The following is a 24,363-nucleotide window of genomic DNA, read 5'->3' as shown; positions in this document are numbered from 1 at the left end:
CATTGCGAGCGAAGCAAGCGATGCGAGGGTACGATTCTCATTGCCAACTGTGTCCATGTCGACTGTGTCGACATTTGGATAAAAAAACAGTGAAAAACCCATGTCGACCTTATGACCAGTCGACCTTCCTCATGTCGACCTTTATGCAAATTCGACCTTAAGTCATGTCGACCTTGGCCCATGTCGACCTTAAGTCAGGTCGACCTTCCTGCCAGTCGACCTAGTGGGGTCGACCTAATGACTGTAGACCTAAGTTCATTCTGACAGATGTACCAATTCCGTGAGTTATATAGTGGGAACCAGGAGCGCCGCGTAACTGGTTCCCACTATATAACTCACATATAACATCACTTGCTATGTGATGTTATATGTAAGTGATGTGAAAGTGACAGCTTTAGGTGGGGAGAATTGATCAGATTACTTCTCCATTAAAAGACACCAAAACAATTTAAAATAAGTTAACCGTGTGTATACTAAGAAATAAAGGGGGTGATTCAGGTTGGATTGCAAAAGCAAACTCTTTAAATGGACAAAACCATGTGCACTGCAGGTGGGGCAGATGTAACACGTGCAGAGAGAGTTAAATTTGGGTGAGTTATCTTGTTTATGTGCAGGGTAAATACTGGCTGCTTTATTTTTACACTGCAATTTAGATATCAGTTTGATCACACCCCACCCAAATGTAACTCTCTCTGCACATGTTACATCTACCCTACCTGTAATGCACATGGTTTTGTCCATTAAAGAAGCAGTTTGCTTTTGCACCCCAACCTGAAGTAGGCCCAAAATGAGTCGTTTCCAAATGAAGTGCCATGGGTAGCCCAGTACCAAATCAAATTATTTATGAGCAAACCAGTGCTGTTGGCTAAGTATGTAACGGAAGTGCACAAAAGCAACAATAGCATAAAACAAAGCAACGCTTAGGAGAAAGGAAGATTGCTGTTGTGAAACTACAAGTCCCATTACACCATGCTGCTGCAATGCTTCAACTTCATCACTACGCTAGGACATGCTTGTAGTTGTGCAACAACTAAAGGCAGTATCTAAATACACACACACACACACATATATATATTAATGTCCTGTAGCCCATATTTAAATGGCAGTATGAATCTGCATGTCAACTATCCATTTGGTACAATATACTGTATAAATTACAGCTTGTTTCACCATTTGAGAAGTATCTGGAGAGACAAGACAATAGGCCAAAGACAAAAGCAACTTTGGTCCCATCTGAGTCCCTCTGAGACTCATCCACAACCTGCACTTGTGATTGGCAGCACATTAAATGGGGACAGCAGGAGTGGGCGGGGCTAGCAGAACTCCTTCACTATATCAGGCTGAAGTTTAAAGGGACAAGCTGAAAAAGTTTAAAGGGGCCGCTCTCTCTCTCTCTCCCATTGTACAAGGGGCCATCAGCTGCCAGCAGGAACACACTGACCAGTATGGAGGGCGTCTTACTGTGCTGCGAAGGCCAGAGAGAGCTGAGGGCACTGGCTGATCCTGTCCTGCTGCAGAGCCAGGTCCTGGAGAGGCTGCTGGCAGCCCAGGAGAGGTACATCCCATCCCCAACATACTTCCAAAGTGTGCAGAAAGATATCCACCCCTATATGAGGAAAATGCTGACCAGCTGGATGCTGGAGGTAAGACATTGGGTCATTGGGTGACTATTATGGACCATGTTATTGTTTTGTCTTGATGGGGCTCCTAGCATTATTCAACCCTTTCCTCACTATACTGCTATTGGGATGAAAGTAGGACTCCAATTAATTAATTACAATTTTTTTTTTTTTTTGCATTACAAGTATCGTATCCCACAACTTTGACATAGTATTTTTACATTCCACGTTATCCTGATTTCTACTGTTCTTACCTTGTTTCAGATACTAAGGCCAAAATTGAAGATGAGAGGTCTATTTCACATGGGCTGTTGCTATGGCCCAACAAATCCGATACGATCTATTATCTTCTAGAAGGGGCTAAATAATTCTCATTGGCTGCCCATAGCAATGTGAAATATAACTCCCATATTAGTAAATTTCCCCCTATTAATATATTATGTTTGAGAGCCCGGAGTGTGTTGTGTAAATCTATTTTAACACATACATATTTGTTGATGGATGTACAGTATCTGTTAGAATATAGAACATTTTATATTTGTTTAATCCTGTGATTTTGACCCTTATTCAGACCTGATCGCAGTACAAATTTGTTCTCAAAATGGGCAAAACCCATGTTCACTGCAGGTGGGGCAGATGTAACTTGTGTAGAGAGCGTTAAATTTGGGTGGGGTGTGTTGAAACTGAAATCTAAATTGCAGTGTAAAAATAAAGCAGTCAGTATTTACCCTGCACAGAAACAAAATACTGTAACTCACACAAATCTAACTCTCTCTCTCTGCACATGTTACATCTGCCCCACCTGCAGTGTAGCATGGTTTTGCCCACTTTGAGAACAAATATGTATATAGATAGTTAGATTTGTGTGGGTTATTTTTGCTTCTGTGCAGGGTAAATACTGGCTGCATTATTTTTACACTGAAATTTAGATTTCAGTTTCAACACAGCCCATCCCAAACTGAACTCTCTCTGCACATGTTACATCTGCCCCACCTGCAGCGCACATGGTTTTGCCCATTTTCCAAACAAATTTGTACTGTGATCAGATCTGAATAAGGGCCCTTATGTAGACCACAAATCACTTCTACAATAGGATATAGTGGTCCGTCCATGCCATGTAGGATCACAGTGTGTCGCACATCACCTGCACATACAGTAACCGTCATAACACATCATCCCTACAGCGCAGGGCATACACCAAACCCACGTCCCATGTAGTGGAATTAATCTATACTAGGAGTTCCCAACCACGGTCCTCAAGGCAAACTAAAGGTGCCCATACACTAGTAAGATTTATCTTCAGATCTGGCTGGTTGGAACAAAAACATGGTTATGGATGAGTGACAGTTTGTCAGTTTTCCAGCATTTCCAAGCAAATGGTGAACTGTCATTTGCTCTCATCCATAACCATGTTTTTGTTCCAACCAGACAGATCTGCAGATAAATCTGCGTGTGTATGGGCACCTTAAGGGATCAATTTACTAAGATGGGAGTTCTATTGAAGAGGGAATATTGCCATAGCAACCAATCAGATTGCACTTTTTTAATGAGCACCTTCTAAAAGATAATAGATAGAATCCGGTTAGTTGCTATGGGCAACATCCCATCTTAGTAAATTTACCCCCGACAGTCCCAGGATTTAAGGATAGTCATCCTCCAGTACAGGTGACTTCGGGTGAGATGTTCGAAGCTTGAAAAGTGATAAAATAAACAGTGATAAACCACCAATCTGCTGCTGTCACGTTACAGGTTGGATTTAAAAAAAATGACAGTTGGGAGCTTATTGGATGTTGGTTTATCACTCTCTATATTATCACTTTTCAAGCTTAGTACATCTCACCCTTAATGAGTATAACTGGATGGAGATCGGTAAAACCTGAACTGTTATTGTGGATGGGAATCGCTGCCCAATGGAATGACTTGTGTGTATTGGATACGTCATTGCTAAGCAAGCTGCATTCCTGCCTGTTCTCCTTTATGTGCCCCAACAGTTATTTTAGAATTTAAAAAAATCCCCTCTTGTGACAGGTCTGTGAGGACCAGCAGTGCGGAGAGGAGGTCTTCCCTTTAGCTGTGAACTGCCTGGATCGGTTCCTGTCTCTGGTGCCCGTAGAGAAACTGCAGCTGCAGCTTTTGGGCGCAACGTGTCTTCTGCTGGCCTCAAAACTCAAGGAATCCAGTCCAGTGTCCACGGAAAGCCTGTGCATGTATTCAGACTACTCCTTCACAGGCCGAGAGCTGCAGGTATGTGCTGGACCAGGCCACTGATTGGCCGATATTATGAGATCATGTGACCTAGTATAGGAAGCCGATTAGGTCCCTGAGATCCGCACTGTGACACTCTGAGAACCGGCTTCCCTTCTCCGGAGCTCCTTGTACATAGATCGTGCTGAGCTGGGGTTGTTTCTACAGCTGCGCACAATGCATAGAGCAGAGCTGGACTGTGGCATATCCAAGGCCCTAAAATACATGCAACTCTGTAAGATCATATATATTATTCACATAGAACGCTTCGGTTAGAAAGCCTAGAAGTTAAAGTTATAATTACATTTGGAGAACACTTAGTGGGTAAATTTACTAAGATGAGAGTCCTATTGAAGAAGTCAGATACTACTTATTTATCTAGCACCATCTAGAAGACAATAGATAGAATCTGATTGGTTGCTATGGCAACATCCCATCTTCATTAGTACTCCCATCTAAGTAAGTTTACCCCTTAGAAGCCAGTAAGTAAAAGCGGTCTGAAGGTGGAACATTTTATCTTGAATTTTTTTTCTTCGTTAAAATATATTCATCTGTTTAGGATATGAAACAAGGCAGGGTCTACTTGGACAGGTGTTAACAATATGCAAGAGAACTATAGGTTCTCCTCCCTGTGTTTGGTCCATGCTATTAATCGGTTCGTTCCATGGGTACCAAGAGGGTTTGGGCACAAAGTGCAAAAATTGTATAATTTTGAAAAAGCTGCAGCCACACCCCCAACATTTGTCCACACCCCCTTTTTTGTCGAAGCATCTGGTTGGCCCAGAAAGTCAGTGAGGCTACACCCCCTAGTGGCAGCACTGGTCTGAGATTTAATCTATTGTGTCTGTATTTGTCTTCTAGTCTATGGAGCTACTGGTGTTAAACCGGTTACACTGGGACATGGAGGCTGTGACACCACGAGACTTTCTTCCCCATTTCCTGGCGTTGCTGAATCTACCTGCGGAGAAGGTGCAGCAGGTCAGGAAGCATGCAGACACCTTCATTGCACTTTGCACTACAGGTGAGTCACCGTGCCACCATCAGTGTGTGGTCTTACCAGCACTCTACCCGCCTGTCATGTTTTCATATTTCCCTTGTGGCGTATAATAACAAACATGTTCTTCTCATCCTCCTCTGTGCAGACTGTACTTTTATTGCACTACCCCCTTCTATGGTGGCCGCGGCTAGTATTGCAGCTGCTGTGACTGGGCTGCGACCTGAGAATTTGGGGATGTCCTACTCTAGTGCGGCAACAACAAAGTATCTTTCACAAGCCATCCGCTGTGACCCGGTAAGTACAAGGGCTTCCGCACTTGATATCTACGCCGCGTTGTACAGCATTGAATGGAAGTGAGGCCTGCCATGATCGCTAATTATTGCTGCTGTGTGTTATATAGTATAGTAATATATATACTGTATATAGCACAGAACGTAAGCTCCAAGGACACAAGAAATGGTTAGTTGTCCCATTTGGTTTACAAATTCAGTGCTCAGGGTACCCTAACAGTCCATGTTTTACAGATAGCCATGTTTAAGATCAGGTGACTCAATCAGTACCTCTGTTTGATTATACAATCTGTGCTCAAGCATGGACATCCTCTAGTTTTCAGGTTCCTTACCATGCACTCAAGTTATACATTGTTTCTCTACTACCAGAGGGTCAGTAACCTTCAGGGAGCTTCAGGGATGTGCTTGGTTTGGAAACTACACTATCCCTGTTTCCAATCAAAGTGGCTAGTCTGACACAGCCCCCCCCCCCCCCATTCTTTGGGGGCAGGGCTTGGCAAAGCCCCTCTTGTTTGGCTCACCCCCTCTGTTTTGACTAACCACACCCCTTAAGTTGGGGCCCCTACCAGTGTATTCGTGGTGGCCCCTTCATGTCTGTCAGACACGTTGTCCGTCCCATTCATTTCAGGACAGTGAACTTGTTCTATAACTATGGGCACTGGGCAGTGCCCATGTACTTTGTATTAGGCAAATGGAATATCGGATTCTGCAAGGTTGGGTTGGGTAAGAATGGTGATAATGGATTTGCTAGAATTTGGTTGCCATCGGCAGCATTGCAGTGATTGGATGCGTTATGATTTGTATTTTATGCCATAAGGCAGGCATGTCCAAACTATGGCCCTCCAGTTGTTGTGAAACTACAAGTCTCATCATGTCTTGCCACAGTTTTGCTATTAGGGAATGCTAAAACTATGGCAAGGCAGCTGGAGGGCCACAGTTTGGACATGCCTACCATAGGGCATGCATACAAACATTGCGATTTGCCATCACTTCACATTTCGAAACATACATGTTTCTATCCCTTAAGCCTACTAACCTGTTTTCATCACCAATCTTAGAACATCCTGAGAATGTGCCAGGAGCAGATTGAGGTGTCTTTGGAATCCAGCCTTCAACAAGCCCATAGAGACGGGACCCAGGACTTCAAGGCTGTGGAGGAGATTGAGAGATCCAGTACTCCCACTGATGTCCTGGACTTCGACTTATAAATTCTGTTCACAAGCACCTGGAGACGCTCACTCCGTGTGACCAGGGCCGGACTCTGTCGTTCCCGTGAACACAAGATCTTATATAATTGCTGTGCAAATTTACCCAAAATTGTTTAAGGGGCCAATGACGTATTTGTAAATCTAAGGCTGTAGAGTTCCCACTCCCGTTCCCAGAGGACGCATTATTTAGTATTTACTTACCTTGGAGCTAAACTAAAAAGGATAAGGAACTTGTGTTATTTCTCCATGTAATCGGTATCCGTTCGTATGGACTTATTCCCTACATTCACAGAGAAAAAAATTACTTATTATTTCATAAGTGTCAGTACGGTCTTCTACCCTTCTTTTATTAAGTTTATGCGATGATGGAAAAATATTTATTGATCCTACTTATATACTTATCACATGGTGCTGGCATCCACAGAAATATGGCAGCATTCACTGAGCAATTCCTAACTTTCTGATTAACCGCTAAGGGGAGGAGTTCTCCCACCTAGGCACATTATAAGAATTTGTATTGTGATTAGTTTAATTTTTTTTTTTTTTATAAATATAGTAATTACTATTTACAAATGTAAATGCTAAAGAAAAAGTCTATGACCAACATACTGTTTTAGGTGGTGTGCAAAGCACTTTCAGGATGCACACACACTGATGGTTAGATTAGAAGTGCTTTAATACACACCAAACTAATCACTTCCCCTACTTTATAAATCATTTTCACTGGGGAGAACTGAACAAACAAAACAAAAAATTAAACCAACGAACACTCATTTCTTAAATTTTTTTTAAATTTGATTTTTTTTTTTACTGTTAATTTATTTCATTTAATATTTATTTGTTAGCATATACATTTTATTTAATGTGCTTGATCGTAATTTTGACATTTATGCTTTATTTAAACCGTTATTTATTTTTTGAAAGCTGCAGCGCACATTTAATTCAGAACATTTGCGTCTTACGGTGAATTTTGAGTATCCGCTTTATGCAAAAGAAAATTAAGAAACCTACAACTACGTTAACAATAAACCCAAGTTACACCAAGTTATGATCTATTTGGATGGTTTTGTAGTGTGCTGTACGCTGTCTTATGATTATTTATCTTATTTTGTATTTTATTTAATTCATGCATTGATATATTTATGTTCTTTTTACACTTGAACTGTATTTATTTTGGTTTGTTGGGTAATTGTCACATGAAAACATTCATCTGAAAGGAAATACTTAATATATTTGCACTTTATAGGAGGAATAATTCTCTTACAAATTTTATGTTAAGAATGTGTTGTAAATAAAAAAAAATTTTTTTTGGAATGTTATGTTGAATTCTTTTTAATAAAATATGTCAGCGAAGTCTGTAATACTTTGGTGTTTTATCTGGCTATGAGTGTAGCATGCAAAAAAGCCGCACCATCGGCCCCCGGCGCGAATACACTAGGGACTGATTGAAGAGTTAAAGTGGATGGAGATAAAGGGCCGCCGGGACCTGCTGGGAACCGGCGACTCTCACCGCAAAGGACAGTGCTTAACGCAAGAGCTGTCCTTTGCTATAATTATCGCATATGTTAGAACATATGCGATAATTATAAATGCGAAGGGGGGCGGAGATTCTTAGAGTATCTCCCCCACTGTAAGTAGCAGATATTCAATTTACACGACCCCTTTGGATGTTGTAGAAAGACCTTTCCCGGGGATAAAATGACTGATTAACCAAATGCAGGGGCATAGGGAGGGCGGAGCCCAAGCAGCCCGCTCCCTGCTCTGCCCGGCTGAGCTCAGCTGCCCTGTCCGCTGCTATTAAGTCTCTCGGTGGACCGCTAGCCAATGGGCGCTCGTGGTCCAGCAGCCAATCAGAAGCAGCATTGATGGCTGCTGGACCGCAAGCGCCTATTGGCTAGCTGTCCAGCGGGAGTCTTAATTGAAAATAGCTCTGGACAGGAGCAGCTCAGCTGGGCAGAGCAGGGAGCGGGTGGGGAGGGGGTCCCCCTTGGCAATGAGCAATTTCAGTCCCCCTTGGCATCAAGCTATTTCAGTCCCCCTTGGCATGGAGCATGAAGCCCCTTGGCATCGAGCATGAAGTTCTGGTACTTATGTAGTAGCCGGGCGCCCAATTTCAATACGCACGGCACCATAGTGAAATCACCCCCCCCCCCCCCACTATCCACACCACCCCGAAGCGTGGCGCAGGTAGCGGAACGCATCCTCCCGACCTTTTCATACCCCCACTATCCACGTCGGCGTGGAGCTGATTTTATATAGTGTGGAGAGCGCAGCGAGCCCCACGGAATACATGTAACGTAATTCGCTGCGCTCGCCATGCTTTGGGCTCCAATGAACTCCATGTCGACGTGGATAGTGGGGGTATGAAAAAGTCGGGAGGACGCATTATGCTGCGCTCACGCTTCGGGGTGGCGTGGATAGTGGGGGGGGGGGGGTGCCTAAGTCCCATTGGATGTCATGCAAGTGTATACTACATTAAATGGCATCGCACCCTATAAAATCGCATGCGATTTTGCGGGAGGTGCGATGCAGTCACATGCGATGCAATCTCATCGCACCGCCCAAGGCCAGAGAGCAGTGAATAAATTACAGGAAAATCGCATGTAAAAAAACCGCATGCAATGAGATTTTCTTATGCAGAATCGCCCACTAAGTTATTTGCTTAGTGGGCGCCTGGGTACTACATAAGTACCGAAGTTCCTAGCAATGAGCATGTAGGTAAGTGGCACTTATGTGTCAGATGTGTAATGGGCATTACGGTTTGTTATATAGTATGTAATAGGCATTATGGTTTGTTATATAGTATGTAATGGGCATTACGGTTTGTTATATAGTATGTAATAGGCATTATGGTTTGTTATATAGTATGTAATGGGCATTACGGTTTGTTATATAGTATGTAATGGGCATCATGTGTGGCCATATGTGTAATTGGCATTACGGCATGTGGCTTTATGTGTAATGGGTATTACAAAGTCCGATAAAATGTGCAATGAGCATTACGTTGTCTGGTATAATGTTAGGACCCCTTTTTGCCGCGCAAGAGCCACGCCCTTGCTCCGGGCACCGTGGCACCTAGCTACACCACTGAGCAAATGTTGGAAATTGAGAAATCATCAGTACCTCATAATTAGCATTTTATTTTTTACCCTTTAAAAGAAAAAGTCTTAGTTATGGAAGTAAAAGTTTAATAAACTTGATTCCACTGAGAATGCTTTATTGCAACTGAAATTACAAGATAAAAAAATAAACCAAAAAATAAACAAGACCATGATAAATTTTTCACAATATTTTTTGAACATTTTTTTCCAGCACATCATTCATACATAGTTTAAATATTCTTTAGTTGCAAGACATTGGTAAAAGAAAATAGTTACAAAAAAAATAAAATAATAAAATAAAAAACCCTCTTCTGTCTCACAAAATAAAAATCAATTTAAAAAAACATATTTTGTCACGATCTTGCCTTGCAACAGCTTTTCTATTTTTTTTTTTTAAATTTAGTTTTTTAGAAAGATTTTAACCATGCACAAAATAAAAAAAATAAAAAAAAAACATTCCAAGATCATTTACACATATCAACACGACTAAGATATACAAATAAATACAGCATTTATTATACAATTGGCGGCACCCCCAGGCCCTGCGGTAAGAGGCAACATTCCACAAGAATAAATGGACTGCAATTATACAGAATTCCCACAGCCCCCCCCCCCCCCCCCCCCCCTCCCCACCATATTTTTCAGGTCTAGGAAAAGGATGAATGACTGGACGCTCGTCTAGTTTAGGAGTAACTTTTTACAATAATAGTTGGGAGCAGAAGTCTGAGGGAGGAATGTGAGAAGGGCGCACCTTTACACAGGCATTGATTGGCTGTCCGTCACTGCGCCAAACCTTTACAGCATGATTTTGGTGGCAGCAAGCAGAAGAATTGTGATGATAATGGGGCTGTTCTTTTGTACATTATCCAAAGCCATTCATTCTCATTACCAATAAGCTATCGCAAACCCCTTTTTCTAAGTAAACATATACATATTCTTTGTAGTGTTTGACCAATAAAATGGAAAACACGTAAAAGATATATAAACAGATATGATTAAATAAAAAATAATCCCCATCAACTTACTGCACTAAACAAATGATAACTGAATGAGCCCTATTCACTCTCTTTGCTAGGAAGAAAAAGTATATCTGGTGCCCACACAGCATTACTGGGCCTCTACCTATTCCATACTTGTGCCCCCCCCCCCCCAACCAACACGTCCCCTTCCATTTAGTGTGTAAGTGCTCGTGGGCAGGGCCCTCTCCCCTCTTGTTTCATTCCCTCCCCAAGAGGCTCACTAACCCGCGTTTGAACAGTGTCAGACATGGGTGTTTGGTTAAAAAAGTGGTAGGAGTAGGACAGATATAAAAACGCATATACATGCAATTATGTGTGTGTGTGTGTGTGTATATATATATATACATATATATATATATATATATATATATATATATATACACACACACTGTATATGTAATTGTGTTACTTGCTGCGGGACTATACATAAATGTTAGTAATAATAACAGTACGCGGAATGTAAAACAGGTTAAATTATAGAGATTCTCTTCCCCGAATTTTTTTTCCACTTTACTAAAGTAGCTCACAAAATGGTTCCCTACAATATAGCTCACAAAATGGCTCCCTCTGAGGTAACTTTTGATTCAGAAATGCCTCCAGCTCCCATATTTTGTCCTCATACAAGAACAGCTCAACAACTAACACACCCTCCTGCCACCGCGCTGTGTAGGCAACAGATAAACTTCCAGATCATTTGGTTTTTGTTAATGAATATACTAATTGGCAATTTGGTCACATTACCATCACATGTTTGCATACATACTCAAAAATAATAATAATAATTAATTCTAACCCTGAAAAGGAGTATATAATTCTGAGCTATACATGTGTCATTGTCCTATTAGCACTGCCATATATACACATGGACAAGACTTAATGCACAAGATGATACACACATAAAACATATGACAACTGTAAGGCAGTTCCACACTCATTGTGAAGATACAATCAATTCATGTAAAAATAAGTATTTTCCAAATCACCTTTCCCAGAATGCTTGTTATCCTTTGCAGGTTTATAGAATGGTAAATTCTGTCAGGAATGACAAGGTATGTTGGCTCGTCTGTCAGGAATGACAAGGTATGTTGGCTCGTCTGTCAGGAATGACAAGGTGTGTTGGCTCGTCTGTTAGGATTGACAAGGTGTGTTGGCTCGTCTATGCAAAGCTCTTTCGAATGTTACCAAGAGCCATCAGATTGGAAACGCTATCGTGTGCAGGGCCCTCCCTACCTTTTACTTTCACATTTGCATTTTCTCACTTGTACATCCCTATTTCAATGTTTTCGTCATTGATCGGCACTGTGCGGCGATGACACCGTACACATCAATGACTAGAAAAATATAGATCATGGTGGTCGCAAATTTTGTGGCACAAACCAAATAATCCACCAGTTGGCCTAAGGATATTCTAGGGACTCTGTGATGTCTACAGTATGTGGAGTTTTGTTGAATGGATGGTCTTGCAGGGTCAATAGAGGCCCATACTCTGCACACCTTGTTTTTTCGATACTTACCCTCGATAGCAGCAGCAGAAATAACTGCAAAAATGGAGCATTTCCATTTTCATGGTGTTTTGTACATGCACAGTAAGAAAATCACTGGGAAATGTCTGCTGCACCATTTTACCGGAGACCTTGCATGCACAGACTCTGGGACAGAGCTAGGGTCCCTTAGTGCCCACAGTCTACAGCACTTAGCTCTTAGTGCCCAGAGTCTACAGTACTTCTGGCTCAAAAGGAGGCAGTCCAGATGGTGTCTTCACTTGGGCCTCCTAGTCTCCCAAGAAGCGCCTCTGCTGCAGGCTTAATTGTTAAAATTTTGATGAAAATATGAAAAATTTCCATTTAGAAAAAAAATCTGGTTAAAGCATCGATAATAATAATTGTGTTTCTGTTCAGAATAAATAATATAGGCACATGGTTTCCTAAAAAAAAAAAGAAAATTAGATTTTTAAAATCCCTACAGACTTCGCAACCATTTTTAAATTTTTTTTTACCATGGGTATTACTACGATTAATTTGATTAATTCAAATGATTTGGCCCCCGGTGGCTGCGCTCGACACACTATATAAAATCAACTCCACGCCGACGTGGATAGTGGGGGTATGAAAAGGTCGGAGGACGCGTACCGCCGCCCCTCGCGGGCTCGCTGCACTTGCCACACGGGTTGGCGTTCATCGTGGGGTGGCGTTGGGGGGGCATTTGACATACAAATTACCCATCTGGGTGGCTATACAATGAAAAATCGGGTCCATCGCATTATAATGGCATGTGATGGACCCGATTTTAAACGGCCATTTAACATTACATACAATGTAAAATCGGGTCGGTCGATGGACCAGATTTTTACATTGTCGGGAAAGCTGTTAAAAAGCCCGAAATCGGGTCAGTCGGGTCCCATCGCATACCTTAAGTTAAGGTATGCGATGGGACCCAACGGGCGCCGTGCTAGGAAACAAGTACCCTAATTTTTAGGTAAAAATAAAGGATACATAAATTAGTAAAAAAAAAATTAGTTTGGGGCGAATTTAGAGCCTTTATTTAGAGTTCTGATACTGATAATTTTTTGTATTTTTTAGACTTAATCTGGGATTGCGAAAAATAGATATTGCCACAACGGATTTGTACCCCGGGCAATAGGGGAATCTTCATGGCTGTGGGATAAACCCTGCGGCTTTTTCATGATCCTGCCGACAAAAATCTCTACAGTTCCTCTGTGAGGGCATATTAGAAAACCCGGAAGAATAGGATCAGCAAGGATTGTGTATGATAGGCTGGTTCAGGATGAATGGTAATTTTGTGGTTTTGCAAAAGTACAACTCCTGATGCCAGGCAGCCGGGTCGCCACCTGTCATTTTTGCCAATTGCGTGCTGTATTGAACCAGGCCCAAAATGTGAAGGGCAGCAAACAGTACTGCAGGGTGCAGCGCATGATGGTCACATGACCACTGTCGTCAGGTCATCACTAACATTCAATTACTTACTGCATGCAGGAAATAAGATATCTTCTGCTATATAATGATGGCAGCTGTCGATCAACGACATGTTTTTACTTTTTTATTTCCCAATCGGAAGATTATAAATGAATCAGAAGTTAGTAAGCGGACTAGTGGGACAATTAGAATGTAACGGTCAGGGAGGACGACCAATCAGAACTAGGTATAAGACTTTGTTGTAGTGGACTCATGTACTGCAAAAGGGTCTTTGGTCATTGTGGGAAGTGTGAATCCAGCAATGCCCCATTGACAAATAGTGCAAATTAAAACCAGTCTAACACTTAACCCCATCCACTTCACAGGAATCCTGTGTCACCAGGGCAACGGAGGAGTTAAAATAAAGGTACACATTTAAAACATACATTAAAACAACAACAAAAAAAACCTTATATTTAGAAATAAAAAATATATAATAATGTACAAAGTAATAAAATAATTATTTTTACCCACGTTGAAAAAAAAATACATTTCTATGGCTTTTAGAATTTTTGTTCCATAATAAAATGAATGAAAAAAAGATGCAGCGAATAACAGACAAGAACGAATGTCACTTTTTTTTTTTTTTTACAACTACTAAAAGATTCCAGTTCATTGCGTTCCTGCACTCAGTACCTGGAGCAGTGGAAGGGCAAAGCCCTATATCCGTATTCTCTTGTTGGGGAAGACTCGACAGGGAAACACATTCTGTGATACAGCTGCAACGGGGCACGGTCACTTGGTCCACAAGCATTCGGTCGATGAGACTGAAGGTCGACACTATTTTTTTGGCAGGCATGTGCCGACAGGCGGTATTTCATGCTCTACCATCCACAAGGGCGCGGTGGGAGAATAAAATAGTGCGCCAAGAGTAGCGATGCACCGTGCCCGAAGCATGGCGAGCGTTGCAAGCCATGCGAGGGGACTAGGTGCACTTTTTTAGTGTCCACGACGACGAAATTCGATCCAAACCCCATGTTGACCTTCTGGCTGTCGACCTTCCCCATGTAGACCTAAGGCTTGTGTCGACCTAATGACCCGATCAACTTAACCCCATGTCAACCTTCATGCATGTCGACCTAGTTGTGTCAACCTAATGCTTGTTGAGCTAGTTGCTGTCTATCCAATGAGCCATACCCAGCTGCAATAGTGTGTGTGCGCCAAAGCTTTTCCTGTTCCGGGCTGGAAGCCTGATTCATGTTCGGAAGTAAATCGTAAAAGCAAGTACCTTTGTGTCTGAATCAAAAGTGTTACATTGTTTCTGTTCAGGGTAAATACTGGCTGCTTTTGCATGTAGTCCACAAGTGTTAGACTGCTTTATTTTTACACTGCAACTTAGAATTCAGTTTGAACACACCCCGCCCAAATATAAAACTCTTCTGGGATGTTACATCTGCCCCACCTGCAGTGCGGCACGAGTATTACGGTACTCAGTTGCTTCTTATTTACTTAGAAACATGATTCAGGACGGTAATACGCAACACAAGGATACCACTGACGTGTCTTTTTAGGGCTCATGCAAAGTTGAATGCAAGTCATTTTCATCTGTTTATCTTGCGTGTGTTCAAACGGCATGTGCTCCAGAGCGAAGCGTGTGCAACTATGGTCAATGATGCATTATAGGACAATGAAATCACATCTGCACATGTAGTGTTCATTCTAGCACCCGCTATCTTTGAAAACCCATGCAGTTCCTCTTCCCTGCCTGGGGTGTCGCTGTCTGCTGTGGTGTTTCTAGCATATATCAGTGATACCACTGATGCATATCAGTGCTGATATACAGACCACACTGTGCTAGAAGCACTACAGCAGACAGCGACACCCCAGGCAGCGAAGAGGAATTGCATGGGTTTTCAAAGATAGCGGGTGCTAGAATGAACACTACACATGTGTATAAAGGAGGGTAACTGGGTGGTAATTTTGATCGGAGGGTAAGGTGGACAAAGTTTAGCACGGGTATGCCGAGGTCATGTTGGCGGTACTTTAGGCCCACGTGAACATACACCCATTTTCAGATGGATCGATTGCACCAAGGATAAGGGGGAGGGGCACTTGTACAGACATTGACAATAACTTTATTGGCTATGAAACAAAGTGCACAGATCGTGTAAGGGATCGTACAGACGTATAAAGTACTGCATCTGGGGATACGATTACACCTGACTGCCATTCAACTCTGCATGGCCTCCAATATATGGCCCAGATAATATTACTAATCTGACTGCCAGCATCAAAGTGCACCACCACTAGATGAATGGCTGCAACGGCCGAACCATTGGTCTTCTGGTCCATGCAACGCAGGCGGTGGCAACAACGAAATGTCTGAAACATTATTTTCTGCATTACAGAAGGTCTGGTGACATTACCCTGGCATTGCTATGGTTTGTACATCCTGACTGCTGCATCAGGTTGCGACAACATGATAAAATGCGTCGGAAAGTGGATGTTTAACCCTAGTCGCCAATAGAATTTTACTCCAATTTGGCACAATCCAAAAACAAAATAAATACACAGATGAGGAGGGAACAGCCACAACCTGTCTCTTTACAGTAATCTCTGGACCATCAGTTGGTTCTCTCAGGCCTTGTGAATTGCCATGTAAGTACCACATACAGAGAGAGTGCTTCGAAGAATACGATGTACATGTTAAGATGGTGAATATACTGCAATATTACTTTTTTAACAAAAAATTCTCTATAGTTTCCTACAGCATAATGGTTTAATGACTTAAGGCATTTATCCACTTCAAGAGCAACCCAGCCGGGCAGCCTGGCATTGTGGATCCGTATCACACAATTCTACACCTCTCAGGCAGAGTAAAATAACTCAAAGCTCTGACTCGTCTGTAGAACCTCCGGCACAACCACCGCCAGAGAGCAGGAGCTCCGGCACAACCACAGCCGGAGAGCAGGAGCTCCGGTATGGTGCTCTGCAGTGAAATTCTAACTCTTATTGACCCCTTTGTCAATGGCACAGAGAATAACGAGGGCACCGGTACAACAAAAACTGGATGATAAGTTCGACCTGGAATGCCGCATATATATCAAGCACTTAGGACTCACAAAATAGCATACAAGACGAAAAAAAAAAAGAAAAACACTCAATGTAACTGGCTTCTTTTTCACCTGTAAACAAGAATCTGTAAACCCTACAAAATTTTGTATGACTAGTAAGATTACCAACTTCTAGCTGATTCAATGGACTGGGAGTCCCAGCTTGGTTCAGTAGAGCTACTTCGTTGGTTTGCTTTAGAAGTACCAAAACGATAACGGCAAGCTCTTTAGAACAGGTGATGGTTGTGTGTGCATTGTTCTACCTTGTGCAGTGTTAGGATGACCGGCAGTGTCAAATAAATGAATAAATAATAATAAATAAAATATATTTCATGGTTAGATCATCCCTCTGTCGGACTGTCCTGGCATTGTCGTGGTCTTAAGACGTCAGTAATGCATGATGACCGGAGAAGGTGAAAAGCCTGGTGGTCTAGTAGAAGGTCATCCTGCACCAGGTTCCAACCACTGCAAAATGGTCATTGACCGGTTCGAGGTCTTAAGTCATCAAGTACCTTTTCGTATCCAAATGACCAGCTAAAACATGGCTTTGTATCAAATCTCCAGGCATTCGGGTGGGAGATGGTTGGACTCCGTATAGTTCAAAATGAACCAGAGGGAAAAAAAAATACATTGCTCAAGTCCAATATTAAATATTGACCATTTCCCCCCATTATTTTAAGACAGTTTCTTCTCGACCATAACCTTCTGAACTTTGAGAGGGCCTACAAGGCTTCCGTAGCACTGGATGGGCTGGAAAAGAAATACGATATGGAGAAGATGGGTTTCCTGTGCACGTTCCCACTATTCCTCCTGTAAGACGCACGTTTCCTGAATTCATGTACAGAAGTGGAGGTTGCAAACTGCTGTAGGGTACTTCTCCGTGTAACGTCTACTCCAGTCTACCCTCATCAAGACGCAGTGTTCAAGTGAGCAAGAAGCGCCTGCATTGGAGTGCGAAGATAATCTGATTGGCCAAGCCCCTTTGGCGAAGTGAATGAATGTCAAAAAAGTGCCCTCAGTGAACTTATTGCCCTAATATTATGGCCTGGGGGGAAAATGTGGGAGAAAAGAAAATGCAATTAAAAGCGCTCTACAAAGGTCATATCATATAGAGCAGGGCTTAAACTAGGATTTCCGTCACCCGGGCAAGGAAGTCATTTGGCTCCACTCCTCCTGCCACCGCCCCCCCATCCCCCCCACATGCAAGTATGGTTTTCACATCCCGCACCCAGGACAAGGGACCACAAATGACATTGTTCAAATGGAAAAATAATTATCACAATTTACAATAAAAGAAAAAGAGTGCTGGCAAGCCAATCACAACAGAGTTTTTAGCGGTATCTGTCTGTCAACCAGTTCTTTGCTGAGGTTTTTTTTTTTTGTTGAACAATGTCAGATCCATGAAAAATTATAATTTTTTTTTTTTTAAAGTGGTTATTAAGATTTGTGCACCTTTTATCAAATTCCGACGGATCGGTCCGATAAATCGGATGGAAAGTGTCAAATCGCATGTGTGTCACCTCTGATTCCGATCCAGTGCGCAGTCCTGTGCTCAGCGGATATTACAAGGGCTGCACTAAGGATTTGTAGGATCCCACAATACTGGCTGGGATTGCTTGCAATACATCGGGCGGATCAAGCGGGATCACATGTGAGTTCTCCCCTCCAGAGAAGTGGCATAGTGTATGGGGATTATCGGTGTTAAAGTTTGTAAAATCTTGTAACTATTCTAGATCCCCACAGGGGGCACCTGGGAAAAGCCCTCCGCAAACACAGATCCCGTCCCTTCATCATAGGTCACGGTTGCCGACCCTCCCGGAATTTCCTGGGAGTCTCCCGAAAATCGGGGCTCCCTCCCGGCCCCCCGGAAGGGTGGGCAACCCTCCCGGATTCAGGGGGGACCCCCGCTGTCCCCAGGATCGCGGCATTAAAATGCCGCAATCCTCGCGTCTCAGAGGAGGGGGCGGAGCTAAAATGACACAATCGCGTCATTTTAGCCCCGCCCCCTCCACGGAGATCAATGAATTAGCTGGTTTAACAGCATGGGGGCGGGGCTTGGTGATGTCACGCTTAAGCCCCGCCCCCTGAGCGGCTACTGAATCTCTCCTCTCCCGGCTTCTCCCGGAGAGGAGAAGAAGAAAGTCGGCAACCCTGTCATAGGTGTACTGGGTCTTTGGAATAAATGTAGGCTAAAAGCACATGCTGAGGTATGGGATGTGAAAGCATTCAGCTGTCTTAGACACAAATCGCCCCTGCATCACAGTTCGAAGTTAAGATGCTGTTTTTACACCTTCGGAGTCACCTCCTCCTCCCCCTCCCCTTGTTCCCCACTCACCGCATTAAGACAAGAGTGGGTAAGGGCTGCATAAGCCAGAAATCCATATAAGAGCCCTGACTTAGGTTCACAGAAAGTTCAGCAAGATAGAAAAAAGCTTAGGCTGGTTTCTGCCTGGATACAAGCGGGTGATGCAGGCACTGACCTATCAGGGGGTTAGGGGGAGTAGCCAGGCAAAGGTTATATAGGGCCAGATGATCATGTGACCTCATCCTTCTTTTTGCCATTTTGAAGTGCTGGTGCTCCTGCGCGGATCTGAGGTAAGGATATTTTTATCTGCTACTACAATTCTTTGTCTATAATGCCCCGTCCAAGGCGTTCTGCACCCCCTCCCCGCCGCCTTGTGGAGGCGGCCCAGCCGTTATCTGCGGCGGGGTACCGCCGGCCACGGGTGAGGGTGGTTGGGGTGCAGGAGGCCTCTTCGCAGACAGGCTCACCTGTGGTGAGCCTGGCGTCGGGTTTCATGCTGCCACCTGTTAGTTTGGACTGCCCGGTGAGCGTGGCCAGCGCTGCACCGGGGATCGGGTATGCGGTTCCCATCGTGGGGGAGCCGTTGGTGAATGTGCCCGCCGAGGTCCGGACGTCTCCGGGTCCCTCGGCGGGTGTCAGCGCCCCTCTTTTACCTCAGGTCGCGTCCGTTAGGGACGCGACGCTGGAGGCCTCCGAACCGGCGCCTGAGGTCCCTGCGGACACCCAGGCGGCGGACGGGTCGGTGGTGATGTTGCGGGCCTCAGCGCCGGCTGGCGCGAGGCCCGCTGCGGCGAGTCAGTCGGAGGGCGGGCGTGTGGGGACGCCGCGGGCTTTGGCGCCGGATGGCGCGGGACCCGTGGCGTCGACGGCGCGTATCGCTGACGGGGCTCCGGTTGTACAGGAGGCCCCGGGCATGCCGCGGGCCTTGGCGCCGGCTGGCGCGGGGCTCGCGGCGGCGATACAGGCTGCAGGCGCGTCTTCGGGAGGACAGCAGGCCCCGGCGCCGGCTGACGCGATGCTAGCGTCATCAAGGCCGGAGCCGGGGAGCCTGGCTGCTCCCGTCCCAGTAAATCAGGTCGCGTCGTCAGAAGGCGCGCGGCCTGCGGGCACGGATGATGGGGCTAATGTGGAGGTGTCTTCCCTTGCGGGGAGAGGCCTCAATGATGTTCTTACTGGTGGGGGAATAAATGTTGGTTTTGAAGCAGGCAGTGGGGGGAGGGGAAGCGGGCAGGAGAACCCCGGGGTTTTCATGGGGATGGGAAGGGAGTCTAACGCAAGGGGATCATTAGAGGCTGCAGCAGCAGCTGCTGCAGGCGTAGGTAATGTAGATATGAGGGCTGGAGGGAATGCTGGTCTGGGGGGGATGAGCCTGCCATACGCAGCACCAGGGGTAAATCCCATGGGTAGTGCTGGGAGGGGGGTAGGGGTTCATGCTCTATGGAACCCAGTAGTTTTTTCATCAGGGATGCCCATCGGGGTTGGGTCTATGGGTCAGATGGTCTATTCTAGGAGTACAGTGGCAACATCGGTACAGTTGCAGGGCCCTCACCTAGGGGTGCAGCCCATAGCATCTTGGGGGGGAGGAATGTCCACGCCTTCATGGCAAGGGGCTCATTCGGGATTATCTGCCCAGGTTGCCCCTGCCGGGGGTTTCCACGGGCAGTGGCCCCCCACGGGTTCCCCGTATTTCCAGGCTCCTTTGGGGGGGGGGGGTTATGGGTCGTGGCCCCAAATCCCGCCTTGGAGACACCAGGCGGTCCCAGGTGCCGGGCCACATTTTTCCTCGGGCTTGCAGGGTGTTCCCACCAGCCAGCCACTCCTGTGGTCCACGGGGGCTCAGGCTTACAGCCCTCATAGTTCCGTCGGGTATGGGTGGGATCAGGGTTTCGCCCCTCCAGGTCCCTGGACATCCCCAAGATGCCAGGGTGGGCAATTACCCCAGGGCGGGGGTGGGGTTACAGGGACGCAGAGTGTATTTTCTCCAGCAGGGGTCCCACCAATGGCAAGGGGTCCCCTACCCAGTGCCACCGTGTCGGTCCCGCCTCCCCCTCCATTGGCTTCGCCCGTGGGGGCAGGAGGTAGGGGCGGTTTGTTGTCTTCTCCCCCCCCCCCCAGCTGTGTGTTCACAGGATACAAGCATTCCAGCACCATCGGGGACGACCAGAAGGAGAAGTCGGGACGTCAGAGAGGAGTCAAGGACGGCAACGGAGTCAACATCAGCAGTTTCCAGGTCGGCCGTTGCGGCTGACGAAGTTCCGGGGACATCGGGTGCCGGTGAGTGTACAGTTCCTGATTCTTCATGTGATTCATCGGTTAGCGATAGTACTAGCGGGGGGTCGGATTCCCCGCGGCGCCCGCGTAAGCTGGCCAGGCTTATTGCGCGTCACGTAGCGAAGGCAACGAGTAAGGATAAGGTCGCGAGTTCTGCGCCACCTCCTGCGGACCCCCCTTTGTTTACCGAAATGGTGCATTGCGCAAATACAGCAGTGACTAGGGGCCTCCGTAAGAGGATGAGGGAGAAGATTAGGAAAGGGAAATACGTGGACATGTTCACCCTTACGGAGGACATGAGACAGGCCTTTGATAAGGCAAAGAAGGCTGATGGCATAGGGGAGAATGCTTTTCGGAATTTCCATCAATGGTTGAGGGGTTTCTTGGTTTTTGCGGCCTGTTACGCCGAAACCAGGCCTGCTGAGTATCCCAATGTGGTTAAGTACTTGTTTTTGGTACATGAAATGTACCTAAAAACAAAAGGCTACTCGTGGAGGGATTACGACGAAAAGTTTCGCCGTAAGCAGGATGGGAATGCAGTCTTGCCCATGGGGTTCAAGGACGTGGAAGTCTGGTTAGAGGTCACACAGCAGACCAAACCACCAGGGGAGGGGGTGGCTAAGAAAGCAGTAGTGGCGGCATCCCCATCCTCTAAGATAGTAGGAAAGGGCAAGTGCTTCGCTTTCAATGACGGCAAGTGCGCCAGAGGGGCGAACTGTCGTTTTCGTCACTCATGCAGAGTCTGTGGTGGTAACCATGCAGCAAAGGACTGCTCCGCAGCCCCGGCTGGGAAGTCAGCTGACACCGGGGATGCCGGTGGAAGTCACAAGTAAGGCGTATTCGCCGGTTGTGGTTTCCGAGCTGGTTAAGTGGCTCAGGGGGTACCCGGATGTCGAGGGGTCTCGTTTTTTAAGGGAGGGTTTCAGTTCAGGGTTTCGGTTGCCCGTTATGGGTTCAGTTCTTGTAGTGGCGGCTAGAAATTTGAAATCTGCTAGGGATTTCCCACATATTGTTAGGGAGAAAGTTGATGCTGAGATTAGGCTGGGGCGCATGTGTGGCCCTTTTAGTTCCCCTCCTTTGCAGGATTTATGTATTTCCCCAGTGGGGGTGGTTCCCAAAAGCACCCCTGGAAAGTTCAGATTAATTCAGCATCTTTCACACCCGCATGGGGCCTCGGTTAATGATGCCATACCTGAGGAGCTCTGCAAGGTCAGGTACCAGCTGTTTGAGGAGGCGCTTGGTTTAGTGCAAGGGTGTGGGCAGAATGCGTTAATGGCAAAAGTGGATATTGAGTCTGCTTTTAGGTTGCTCCCGATTCACCCAGAATCTTTGCGGTTTCTGGGTTTTAAATTAAAAGGGGAGTTTTTTGTTGATAGGTGTTTGCCTATGGGCTGCTCAATATCTTGCGCATATTTTGAAAAGTTTAGCTGCTTTCTACATTGGTGCATTCAGAGAGCTTCAGGTTGTCAGGGTATTGCGCACTACCTTGACGATTTCCTCTTTGTGGGCCCAGAGGGTAGCCCAGTCTGTGAGAGTTTGTTGAAAGTTACGGAACAGGTTTTAGGGGTGTTGGGGGTCCCCATTGCAGAAGGGAAGACGGAGGGGCCCACACACTGTCTGTGTTACCTGGGGATCGAGATTGATACAAGGGAGGGTTGTTGTCGTTTGCCAGCTAGCAAGGTGCATAAATGGTTGGGCCTCATTCAGGATTGTCTGGAAAAAAGGAAGGTGAGGCTAAAGCAAATTCAGTCTTTGCTGGGGTGCTTTAACTTTGCATGCAGGATTATCCCAATGGGCCGAGCTTTCAGCAGAAAGTTGGAGCGGGCGACGGCAGGGGTCGCCAGGCAGCATCATTCAGTGTACCTGTCTAAGGAGATCAAGGACGATCTGCGGACTTGGTCTACCTTTTTGCAGTCATTTAACAGGGTGGTGTTATGGCCGTCCCCTCCTTGCTTTAATAGTGCGTTACAGCTTTTCACCGACGCATCGGGCAGTGTAGGTTTTGGTGCTTTCTTTGGAGTTGAATGGTGTGCCGAGGGGTGGCCGGAATCATGGGTGGATAGGGGTTTCACCAGGAATTTACTGCTGCTGGAATTGTTCCCAATAGTGGTAGCCTTAGAGTTATGGGCCCGGGAGTTGGCGGACAAGCAGGTTGTTTTCAGATGTGACAACATGGGTGTCGTCCACACCATTAACAATCAAAGGACTTCATGCCCTCTGGCCTTGCGGTTACTTAGGCATTTGGTCTTGCAGTGTCTGCGCTTTAATGTGGTTTTCTCGGCTTGTCACGTCCCGGGCATAGATAACAAGATAGCGGATGCCCTGTCCCGTTTTCAGTGGGACAAGTTTAGAGAGTTGGTGCCGGAAGCATCGGATGTAGGCTTACCTTGCCCACCTTATATCTGGCAGATTATCGAGCCGGTATAGTGGGATTGGCCAGAAATGCACTGGCGCCTTCCACGCAGAAGGCTTATGATGCGGCTTGGAGGGATTGGCAGGCTTTTCTGAGCAGGTATGGTCAGGAAGGTGAGTCCTTGGAGGATAGGTTATGTGTTTTTGCCTGGGAACACTTCAAGGCAGGGAGGGCAAAAGGGGCCATGTCCGCTGCCCTTGCGGGCATTGCTTTCCATTCGCGGATACGGGGGCAGGAAGACCCCACTCGGTCTTTTGTCCTAAAAAAGGCTATGAAAGGGTGGGCTAGGGCTTTTCCGGCGGGGAAGGATTCAAGGAGGCCCATTGACTTAGCATTATTAAAGGATCTGGTTAGGGTTTTAGCGGAAGTTGGCGAGTCTGAATACGAGATACTGCTTTTTCGCACTGCGTTTGTTTTGGCATTTTTTGGGGCTTTTAGGGTCAGCGAGCTGGTTGCCAAGAGTAAGACGGATGGTAAGTCTGGGTTGCTTAGCAGCGAGGTGCAACTTCGCAGCGATAGCGTGTGCTGCAAGATAGCTAGATCCAAGACGGACCAGGCTGGGAGAGGTAAGTGGGTTATCTTGCAAACGCACAATGACGCGGAGATTTGCCCAGTTCAGTTGGTTCAGTCTTACTTGGGGATCCGACCAGTAGGGGTTGGGGGGCAGTTTTTATTGCACGTTGATAAGTCCGCGCTTTCTAAATTTCAGTTTGCAGCTGTGTTAAAGCGCTGTTTGAGTGTGTTGGGGCTCCCGCCTCAAGAGTATGGTACCCATTCCTTTCGGATTGGGTCAGCTACACAGGCTGCGGCAGCTGGGTTGTCCCCAGGGGCGATCCAGGCGCTAGGCCGGTGGAAGTCTGATGCGTATAAG

General features: G+C 45.8%; 2 protein-coding genes across 7 annotated transcripts in view; one reads left to right on the top strand and one right to left on the bottom strand.

The window, feature by feature from the left end:
- Positions 1–1,411: 1,411 nt before the first annotated feature.
- On the top strand, positions 1,412–7,701 carry LOC146041775 (G1/S-specific cyclin-D1-like). Its single transcript, XM_083161677.1, has 5 exons — positions 1,412–1,643; positions 3,648–3,863; positions 4,725–4,884; positions 5,006–5,154; positions 6,209–7,701. The coding sequence occupies exons 1-5, from the start codon at positions 1,446–1,448 to the stop codon at positions 6,356–6,358; spliced, it is 873 nt and encodes a 290-aa protein (XP_083017803.1). The 5' UTR covers positions 1,412–1,445; the 3' UTR covers positions 6,359–7,701.
- A 1,837-nt stretch (positions 7,702–9,538) lies between these two features.
- Positions 9,539–24,363, bottom strand: part of PPFIA3 (PPFI scaffold protein A3) — a 99,165-nt gene continuing 84,340 nt past the window's right edge. For 4 of the 6 annotated variants that reach the window (XM_083162266.1, XM_083162271.1, XM_083162269.1 and 1 more), the window contains one exon: positions 9,539–17,548. The gene's annotated coding sequence lies outside the window, so the exon portion shown is untranslated. Of the gene's footprint in view, positions 17,549–18,838; positions 18,852–24,363 lie in introns of all 6 variants that reach the window. The other 2 variants (XM_083162267.1, XM_083162268.1) reach the window with 2 other exon arrangements.

This window comes from Crinia signifera, chromosome 19 (genome assembly GCF_055691185.1).
Source record: "Crinia signifera chromosome 19, ASM5569118v1, whole genome shotgun sequence".
NCBI lineage: Eukaryota > Metazoa > Chordata > Amphibia > Anura > Myobatrachidae > Crinia > Crinia signifera.
The sequence above is the reverse complement of the archived record's forward strand: the minus strand, read 5'-3'. Positions and strand labels throughout refer to the sequence as shown.